This window comes from Nicotiana attenuata, unplaced genomic scaffold, assembly GCF_001879085.1.
Source record: "Nicotiana attenuata strain UT unplaced genomic scaffold, NIATTr2, whole genome shotgun sequence".
In the NCBI taxonomy this organism is placed as follows: domain Eukaryota; kingdom Viridiplantae; phylum Streptophyta; class Magnoliopsida; order Solanales; family Solanaceae; genus Nicotiana; species Nicotiana attenuata.
This window is the reverse complement of record NW_017674009.1, coordinates 30,754-41,350: the sequence shown is the minus strand read 5'-3', so window position 1 is coordinate 41,350 and position 10,597 is coordinate 30,754. Positions and strand designations below refer to the sequence as shown.

Here is a 10,597-nt window from a genome sequence, read left to right as displayed (position 1 = left end):
TTGAAAAAATGACACTGTATAGCCGCTCTCAAAATAATGGTCGAAAAAACATATAATTTTTTGTATTTATATACATTTCTATATGTTGTATATAAGAAATTTTATACACTTTTCGGCTAAAAGTGATCTTTAGCTATTGAATACGAAAGGGACTTGATACTCCATTATAAAACCACCTAACCACATTGACTTGGTAATGCAACTTAGCTGAACTTATTCGATCCACTATTCATAATCATATGCTCAATTATTTAGCCCATAGCGATAGCACTGTCGATTTTCTCTTTTCTCTGTTTCCTTTTCTTTAATTTTCATTTGGCTTGTTAGAATGCAACTTTTGCTGCAAAAGTTTTGCATCATGTGACTGTCTAGTTTGTCAAGACATAGTTGGCCATTTTCCTTTCTATTAAAAAAAGAGTCACTTTAATTTGGCGTAAAGACATTCAAACGTGAACAAGTACGTTAAGAAAAGAAAACGAATCCTTAGCTTCATTGGGAATTGGGGACTATGTATATCTTCTATCATTTCTAAGAAATCCTAATTAAGTTTCTATACCACATTGAACAGAAGTCCAACAAGGTAGGATTGTGCCAAAGCATTCACAGATGTCAACCCAACTTCTTCAGCTTATTCAGCAACAGGACCAAGTAAGATTATTACTTAGATACCTCTGTTTTCTACTTATTCCTACTATCTTTGTTTCTGCCAAATGGTTAGCAAATATTCAAAAACATCATTTTAAACTTCAAACGAAATTTTTATGAAAATGGCTGGAAAGGATTATTAAGAGAGCGTTAAATAAGCTTATAACCAAAATCAAATTAGAGCCCGTTTGGCTTAGCTGATTTAGAGTAGCTGATAAGCATTAGGTGATGATAAGCATTTTTAAGTGCTGAAACTGATTTAAAAAATAAACAGTTACGTGTTTGGATAAAAGTGCTGAAATTAATAATATGCAACTGAAGAACTGGGTATACGAAGAGTTTTGTTTTAAAAAGAAGTATTTTAGGGATAGAATAGTAAATATTTTGGTCAAACTTAAAGTGCTTATAAGCTGAAATCTGATAAGTTGGGGGAGACCAACTTATGACTTTTGGCTTATAAGCACTTAACTTATAAATACTTTTAATTTTACCAAACGCGTAGATAAGCCAAAAAGTGCTTATAAGCTAGTTTGACCAGCTTATAAGCTTAGCCAAACACCCTCTTAGTTTATGAACACTTTTTGACGGTTGATCACTCAAAAGTGCTTATAAATCAAAATAGCCAAAAGTCAACGGATGATTCCAACTTTGGGTTGTTCAATATTTTTATTATTTTATCCTTAATACTTTTGAAATCCCCGAAAATCCTTCTCAAAACACCTAAGGACCTGTTTGTCCATAATTTCTTTTTTCTTTTTTTCGATTTAAAAAGAAATATGTTCGTCCATGAAATTTGCAAGATTTTGAAAAAAAAAAAAATTCAAAAATGAGTTTTTAAAAAACAAAAAGTGGTTTTGACAGCTTTTTCAAAATTTAAAAAAAAATCCCCACTCACAAAACTGCAATATTTTCCCAAGTGAAATGCATGTCCAAACACATGCACAATTCCAAATTCCAAATATTATTTTTCAACTTAACTCCAAATTAATATATTTTTTTCAAAAATTACAATTTTTACTCCCAAATGCCTACTAACTATCTCCATTACACGTAAAAAATCAATATGCACATTTTTTACAATATACATCAACCGATTATTATTAGCTTCAACACTTCTGTCATTTATTTAAAAAATCGGCTTCTAACACCTAAAAGTTTTGTATTACTTGTGTTTATTAGTTACTTTAGTTTAATAGCTAAACCTAACAAGGCTCTAAAATATGGTCCTTAAAAATTACTGATGACAATTGACAGTGATCTTTGCTGAGGAATAAGGTTTAACCTTTTTTTAATTTCAATGCAAACTTGAAAAACTCGTTTTCCTCACATCAAGTAAACAATTTTGAGATATTTTATCTACAGCAGGTGGTAATAGATAATGGCGTATTCCAACTCAGATTGACAAATCCAGGAGGCAAAATTATTGGTATTCAATATAATGGGGTTGACAATTTGCTGGAGCTCAACAACCAAAGCTTGAATGGAGGGTAAAGGGCACCATCTTTTAAAATTTCTCTTTTAGAGTGTGTTTGGAATGATGGAAATTATTTTATAGAAAACGTTTTCAAGTATTTGGATGGTGAGTGGAAATGTTTTCTAAAGAAAATATATACTCCTATTAGAGAGTGTTTTGATGAAATTTTTGAATAATAATTAAATGTTAAATAAATTAGCTAGTCTGAATGTCAGTTGAAGCAAGTAATATAAGTTAAAAGTTGAGATAATTGTAACAAAATATTCTTGCTAAATCAATTCCTGCTCTGAAGAAATTTGATAACAGGTTCATAAGAAAAGGAAAGTATTATTTTTTCATACAAATACGGGAATTCTTTTGCAAATAAGGACTTAATCAAGAAAATGCACAGCTACTCATCTTCTTTTCATTTCTTGAGTCTCCTCATATATATAGTATTCAGTTCATGTACGTAGCAGGTAGTCAACTCTTTATTTTAGCTATTTTATAATGGATATGCAGATTCTGGGACTTAAACTGGAGTGAACCTGGAACTGCTGGAACAAGAGGAAAATTTGATGAGTAATGTTTCCCCTTAAACCACAACCATGATCTGACAAGTGACAATGCATGTAATTTATCATAATTTCTATATTAATTAGTGTTTATAATTAGCTGTTTTCCAGGATTGAAGGTAATAGTTTTAAAGTTATAGTGGAAAATGAAGAACAGATAGAGCTCTCATTTACAAGGACATGGGATCCTTCACTTCAGGGAGAGCATTCCCCGTTAATCATTGACAAAATGTTTTTCCTTTTTGGACAACTTTTTCATACACATGCATATATTTCATGGTACAAGTAGATTTTATGGCAGTGATTTCTTTAGTAGCATTGAGATATTGTAATTTTCAGGTTCATAGTTCTTCGGGATTCGCCTGGTTTTTACTCTTATGCTATTTATGAACACAAAGAGGATATGCCAGCATTCAACCTCAATGAAACCAGGATAGCTTTCATGCTCAGCATAGAAAAGTACTGTTCTCATCACTCCTACATATTTGATCTAGTTGCATACATCTATATTTCCAACAAGGACTAAACTTTTCTATATAAAAACTTTGTTTTTACCCAAACATTGGAAACTTTACATATGAGAGGCCGACTTTTGAATGCTTAATTTTGTTTTCTTGCAAGAAAAAAGATGTATGCTATGTACAATGTACTTAGTTGCCTGTACACAAAAAAGGCAGTCGGACCACACCACAAGGGTCTATTTTACACAACCTTACCCTGCATTTCTGCTGTTTCCATGGCTTGAACCCGTGACCTCTTGGTCACATGGCAACAATTACGCCAAGGCTCCCCTTCTAATTAGTTCCCTGTACAAATCTGCTGAATTAATAATGAAGTGATTTAGTTGTATCCAACTTTTAGGTTCCGGTACATGGTTATGGCAGATGATAGGCAAAGGCTAATGCCCCTCCCTGAAGATCGTGTACCTCCAAGAGGGAAGGAATTGGTGTATCCAGAAGCTGTCCTACTTGTCGATCCTGTAGAACCAGAATTTAAAGGAGAAGTATATATAACGCTCTCTCTCATCTTTGATATGTATAATCACAGCTTTAGTACTTAAGCCTCGTCACTAATATAATGTTGTCCTTCCAATGAGTAGGTTGATGACAAGTACCAATATTCGTGTGAGAACAAAGATAACAAAGTCCATGGTTTCATTTGCTTAGATCCTCCAGTGGGATTTTGGCAAATTACTCCGAGCAATGAGTTTAGAACAGGTGGACCTATCAAACAGGATCTTACTTCCCATGTTAATCCAACCACCCTTGCTGTATGTAACTAATAACTTTTCAACATTACAAACATTTGAATTAGTTTTAAGTTTTATTGATCAAAATGGTTGTTTAGATGTTCGTGAGCACTCATTATGGAGGGCAGGATTTCGTGATTAAATTTGGATCAGGTGAACTGTGGAAGAAAGTTTTTGGTCCTGTTTTTATATATCTCAATTCTGTAGCGGAAAAACACGATACACTTTCCCTTTGGAATGATGCTAAAGAACGGGTACACCTCAAAGGGTTCTTGCTCTCAAAGCCTATTTTTGCACATATCTGATGTCCCTCAACATACATGACCTTCTGGTTAATTCATTGTCCTATTCTCTGTGTGTGAATTTAGATGCACAAAGAAGTCGACTGTTGGCCTTATAGTTTCCCAAGTTCAGAAGATTTTCCAAAAGCTGACCAAAGGGGTGCCATCCGTGGTAGATTAGTAGTCCATGACAGGTAGAAATTCAAAGTTTTCGCTCTCTGGCTATATATTGTACACAATAGATGCTCAATTCAATAAAAGAAAATTTGAGATAAACAAATTAATTAGTACTTTGCTAATTTCATATCAAATTCAAGTTGTGTTGAATTTTGTATTGGCAAAGGTACATAAGCAAGGAGCATTTATCTGCAAAGGGTGCTTTTGTGGGGCTAGCTCCACCTGGAGATGCTGGATCATTTCAAAGAGAATGCAAGGTAAGAAGCCAGGAACACTAAAGTGAACTCAAGAACATTAAAGTAAAAATAGGAATAAAACACTAAACTGAGTGCTTCTAAAAAAACTAGAGCAGAGTAAGTTACACTGTATTTTACTTCTCAGGGCTACCAATTCTGGACAAACTCAAATGATGAAGGCCATTTTTCAATCAAAAATGTTCGTCCCGGGGAGTATAACCTCTATGCTTGGGTACCTGGATTTATTGGAGATTATAGATATGAAAAATCCATAGCAGTTTCTGCAGGTTCCAAGCATTTCACATACCATAAAATGCTTTATTCACTTCCAATGTTCAAATGATTCACTATACCATATTTCTTATGGTTTCAGCTTCTGAGGTTGATGTTGGTGAACTTGTGTATGAGCCTCCAAGAAGCGGTCCTACATTGTGGGAAATCGGCATTCCTGATCGCTCTGCTGCAGAATTCTACATTCCTGACCCTAATCCACAGTATATTAACAAACTTTACCTAAATCAACCAGCACACAGGTTAAATAGAACCTTTACTTCCTGATAAGATCTTTGCGATATATTTTTATGTATATGCCTATAAAGACTTTTTCCTTGTTGGGGTTCTACCAATTCACTAGTTAAAGCTAACAGTCCTTTTCTACTTCCAGGTTTAGGCAGTATGGATTATGGGAGAGATATGCAGATTTATATCCAGATCAAGATTTGGTATATATAGTTGGAAGTAGTGATTATAGAAAAGATTGGTTCTATGCTCAAGTGACCAGGTACACATGAATGGACCAAACTCCTTCCATGGAATTGTAAGCTCTTCTGATAATTGAAACATGAATTTAGGATAAATACGTATAAGATGATTAGTTAATACAGTAATGCTGGAGCTCTTAGTTTTAACGTTCACTTTTTTTTTTTTGAGCAGAAGAGTGGGTGATAGGGCATTTGAACCTATAACCTGGCAAATTATATTCAGCTTAGATAGCATTCATCAGACTGGAAATTACACACTGCGAATTGCACTCTCATCTGCAACTCAATCGATATTGGAGGTATTCTGTCATGAAATATGGTCTTTATTCGTCTCATTTCTCGATCAAGAACTCATAATTTCTGTGTTTTTCAAATAATTTTAACCAAGTAACATGAAATTTGATGTTGACTGACTTATGTGTTAGGTAAGGGTGAATGATGCAGAAGCAAATCCACCCCATTTCTCAAGTGGACTGATTGGAAGTGACAATGCAGTTGCCAGACATGGAATCCACGGGCTATATTGGCTGTTCAACGTAGAGGTCGCTGCAGGACAACTCATTCAAGGACAGAATATCATATATCTCAAACAAGCATGGAGTGTCAGTGCTTTGCATGGGATTATGTACGACTATATTCGTCTGGAAGCTCCTCCTCTTTCTGCCACGCACTATTAGTACTTTTCAGTGGCAGATCTAGAGCACGTTCTGTGGGTTTAACTAAACTCATTTCTTTTTTTTATAAACTATATATGCATGCATATGTAAAGGACAATAAAATGTATATATATAAAATATTCACATTCATTGAACCCTCCGACTCTTGATCTTGAATTCGTCTTTAAGTATTTTAGATTGACAGCATATGAAGACGCTGCAGTAGCTGTCTATATTCTTTTCTTTCAATTTGTATGTTCAGAGTAATTCAACCTTATTAAGTTGGGAATTTCTTGGTCTATGCATACAACATTTTTTTTTTTTATCAATAGTTGAACATTTGCGGAACATAACTATATTTTCCTTGAAATACCTCCTAAGAAACCTAGCTACAACTACTTGAATAGTATTTGGGCATCTTTTTTTCATGATCTGAATATGGTCTCATAATCTAGCTATGCATACTTCAACTTTGAATCAATTAGTGAACAATTCTCGAGAATGACTATATGATCTTAAATTACAACTCAAATTTGTATGGCTGCCGAGAAACCTAGCTACTATGGTGTGTGAGGAACCTAGTATATTGAAAATGTATTGGTTAAACCATCAACTTCATCCAGTTCAATTGGTTCAAGATGGAAAGCTAGCAGTTTGCAGTTAAAAAATAAAAAGAGATGCGAACGCTTATGAACCCCTAGCTCAAATAGCAAAAGAGGGTAATCATGTTTTCTCTGTGAGAATGAGAGGAATTCAGGGTTCATTTAGTGGCCTAAAACCAATTTTTAATATGACCTTATACTTTTTCATATGTATACACACATATGCAATGCAAAAAAGTTGCTATTTTTTTCATACTTGTTGTTTATAGTATAATATTCTTAAATGACACAAAGTCTTTAATTTCATACAGTAATATTATGATTTATATTAGTAAGGAGTAATTTAAATAAATAAGATATTAGGCATGTATTTACGAGAAAAGATAGAGTTTCTTTCTTCTACAAAATCCATTTTTAAAAGTTTTTGGGGCCACAAAATCTGAAGGGACTAAATCAAGGCTTTATTAGCTCTCCCTTGAGTCGCCTGTCCACCCAAAACATTTTTCAATCAAATTTCATAGAGCTAGTATCAATAAAGATAAGACAACAATGACAAGAACATTAAAGGCAGTGAGTGTGTCATTTAGCTGCCAAATGTGGATGAAGCTGATGGAACAACATGTACGTGGGCCAGTGATCTCAACGGAATTGATGGCCTACAATCAAAATTTATTAAAAGATCCTTAAATTTCTTTGACAAAATCTATATAATAGTGAGAGACAAAAAAAGCCTACATGACTTTCATCTCGTAGTAAGAGTGCAATGCATGATATGTTGGGTTAGGCACACGTCATGGTATTGGACTCTCCCCTATGCAAAAATAGGTATTAAGTGAAAATGATAAAGGTGTAAGCCTATTATTCATTAGGGCTGCTTATCGGGCGGATTGAGCGGTTTTTTACTCTTAACGGTTTGGCTTATCGGTTATCGTCTTTTAAATGTATTAATCCGCTAGCTACCCGATAAGATATCTGGCGGATTGGCATCGGTTTAGCTCTTATCGGGCGGTTATTGGGCGGTCTATCGGTTCAGCATCAAAACAAATCAATAAGAATATACATGCTCATTTTGGTCAGTGAAAAGGTTCCTGAATCTTGGTAAATAAGACACAAGGGAAAACATGCATTCAAGACCTTATAATAATTCACTGGTTACAATTGCTATATACTTGCTGGGCCTTTCCCTAAAGCTACAAACTACTGCTGCAAACTAATTGGTCCATTACATTACAGAGAGTGAAATCTTCTATTATGCTACATAGGTGATTTCAACTTAACTTTTTCATTGTTAACAAAAGGCATGCTGTCTCTGTTTGATACTGCAGGAGAAGACATGATTCTAAGCAGTATCAAACCTTACACGTTATAACTTGTGCTTTACTTACAAAACAGAGGACAAAACTAAGAAACTTATCATGTAACACCCTTTTAATGGTGGCACATACTCCCAAATCTGAGGCTTGCATCCTTATCCTTGCATATCTGGATTAGATTTAAAAGTTCGGCTTAAACATGATTAATATCTATCTAGAAAGTTTCAAGTTTTCTGATAATTTACCTGAAGGCCACAGACATCATCTGTGGCCAAAAGAGTGATCAGACCATAGTCAGTATGTGCACAGTGCACCAGCTCCAAAAATACCAGTTGATGGATCGGAAAGTTTGCCTAGTTTGACATGAAATAAGAATAGATCAACCAGCTAGCAGTTCCAGTGGACCCTCAAGTAATGGCTGTTAGTGACTCATGGAGAGGCGAGTCAGCGAGAGGGAGACGGTGAGTCGACGAGACCGCGAGAGGGAGACGGCGAGTCGACAAGGCTGCTATGGGCTTTGGCCGTTAGGGTTTCTCATTGTCTACAATCTAAAAGTCTAGTAGTAATAGAGATAAAGTACTGGAAGTGGAAGAAGGGTTTTTGATCATTTAATATATATATATATATATATATATATATATTATATTCTTAACGGGTTAACGAATTATCTGTTAAGAAAATTGAACAATCCGCCCCCAAACCAATACGCCGTTAATGAAAAAATTTCAATCTGTTCCCCATCCATTAAACCGTTAACCCGATACCAATAAGCCATTAAGCTTCGGTTTCGGTTTGATTTTCTGTTTCGGTTCGGTTTTGAACACCCCTATGATTCATCGAGTTTTGAATCTTACGACACTTGCCTCGGGGATTTCTTAGTTAAAAAAGATATGACAAAAGAATTTGCTTTCTAATAATGGATCATCAAATGTGAAAAAGAAATAGCTAATTTAGAGAATATGAGTTAAAATTAGAAAGTAAAATTGTGAGAAACCTTAAAAAAGACTACACATAGAGGGAAAAAGAAGAATCAATGAGAAGATAAATATACTATTATTTAATTTATTGAGGAAGAAACTTTATCGTATTAACACGCTCAATCCTAACTCTATCAAATTTTATATATATATAACAAGGGGGGTTTAAGGCAAGGGGTTTACCTGCCTTGACCTGGACCCCTTAAACAAAACCTCACCTCCCATGTTGGTCCAACTGCTCATTTTGGGAGTATCACAAGCCTTAACACATTCGTATTCCTCTTCAATTGTTTAATCTTTGGACCAGAGACAACAAATAAGCAAACATAACCAAGCATTTCAATTTGGATCAGACTCCAGTCACAAAACACTCCTTTCCTTTTTCTTGATTGTCTATAGAGATGGTATTTTGCAGGTGTTTCTCCGTGCTCACTATGCAGGAGAGGATTTGGTTCCAAAGTTTGGAGAAGGAGAGCCATGGAAGAAGGTCTTTGGACAAGTTTTTATATTTCTTAATTCTGCCACTGTAGAGGAGGAACCCCTTACTCTCGGGGAGGACGCCAAAGAGCATGTAGTAACTAAGGAAAGAGTTTATCTTTGCACTCACAATGTTAGAAATATCAAGTCACATACAAGGCAATTAAAAGTAATTGTATTAATAAGCACTCTTTGATTACTTTATAATAAATGGTAAGTATAACATGTTAAATTACATAATGGTGTAAGAATTTCTCACTACCGATGTGTATAACCAGTCTTATATATGATACAACAAAGCGATCATCATTGCTATCTTTGTGATTGTCGTCGTTATCAATGAAAACTAGATTATCTAAAGCTTTGAATGCAAAAACCAGATTCTGATAGAAGTTCAAAGCTGGCCTTACAGTTTCCCACCCTCTTGAGAATTTTCCATCATCATCAGAACACGGTAATATTTGATAGCATCTGTAGACATATAAAATTTACTGGGTTTAATCCATACAAAATTTGGATTAAATTCAATTGGGTTAAATAATTAATTTGGGCTTACAAGTTAAATTAGTCCATTTTATTATTTTCAAGCCCAAGGTCCATTTCATCTTAAGGCCCAGACTCATGCCATGCGTCAAGTGACATGGCATATCTAGTCAAACTGCAAGCCAAAAAGATGTCGCCACGTGTTAAATGATGTGGCGATCCAAGTCAAAAAGCAAGAACCAACCACACGTTGCCAAGTGGCTAAAATGACATGGGCCAATCAGAATCAAGCAAGAGAGTTATTATGTAACTTGAGTGTCCATCCTCTACAACTATAAATAGAGGGGTTACATAACTCTCAAGGGACATTCAGAGTTGGAGAAGAACACTCCGCAATTGGTGAAGGCATCCACAAACAGAGAGATCAATCATCAAGTGCTTAGTTCTGCAACAAAGGAGTGATCAACGGAGTTCTTCCCGGAGATCAACCCGTAACAACAAAGTGCTGCTCGACGTTCTTGGCGATTAAATACATCACAAGGAGGTCTGCATCGTCCTACATTCGAGAAATACGCTGCTTCAGCCCTCGAATCACGGAGAATTTTAGAGAGGAGAATCAAGGGATACATAGAATTGTACTCACGAATAAAATTACTTTTTTCTTCATATTATTTTTGTTGCAGTTTATTTTTCGTCTTACGAAAATTTGTTG

General features: G+C 35.0%; 1 protein-coding gene across 3 annotated transcripts; it reads left to right on the top strand.

Annotated features, from left to right (window-relative positions):
- The first annotated feature begins 312 nt into the window (after positions 1 to 312).
- LOC109217808 (probable rhamnogalacturonate lyase B) lies at positions 313 to 6,287 on the top strand. 3 transcript variants are annotated; one of them, XM_019382082.1, is made up of 15 exons: positions 313 to 648; positions 2,008 to 2,132; positions 2,621 to 2,680; positions 2,785 to 2,904; positions 3,013 to 3,132; positions 3,535 to 3,676; positions 3,773 to 3,943; positions 4,021 to 4,176; positions 4,291 to 4,397; positions 4,547 to 4,637; positions 4,762 to 4,903; positions 4,990 to 5,149; positions 5,281 to 5,397; positions 5,550 to 5,676; positions 5,803 to 6,287. In XM_019382082.1, exons 1-15 carry the CDS (start codon positions 607 to 609, stop codon positions 6,052 to 6,054), a joined length of 1,932 nt encoding a protein of 643 aa, XP_019237627.1. In that variant the 5' UTR covers positions 313 to 606; the 3' UTR covers positions 6,055 to 6,287. The 3 variants fall into 3 exon arrangements, with proteins under 3 accessions (XP_019237627.1, XP_019237625.1, XP_019237626.1); XM_019382080.1 differs by lacking the exon at positions 2,785 to 2,904 and having other exon boundaries at positions 315 to 648; positions 5,803 to 6,283; XM_019382081.1 differs by lacking the exons at positions 313 to 648; positions 2,008 to 2,132 and having other exon boundaries at positions 2,620 to 2,680; positions 2,774 to 3,132; positions 5,803 to 6,280.
- The last annotated feature ends 4,310 nt before the right edge of the window (positions 6,288 to 10,597 follow it).

Excerpts from the sequence above, each read along its gene's own strand:
- LOC109217808 (XM_019382082.1), top strand. The coding sequence starts at position 607 with ATGTCAACCCAACTTCTTCAGCTTATTCAGCAACAGGACCAA. Across the intron at positions 3,133-3,534 it reads TTCATGCTCAGCATAGAAAA|GTTCCGGTACATGGTTATGG; the intron begins GTACTGTTCTCA and ends TCCAACTTTTAG. Across the intron at positions 4,177-4,290 it reads GGAATGATGCTAAAGAACGG|ATGCACAAAGAAGTCGACTG; the intron begins GTACACCTCAAA and ends GTGTGAATTTAG.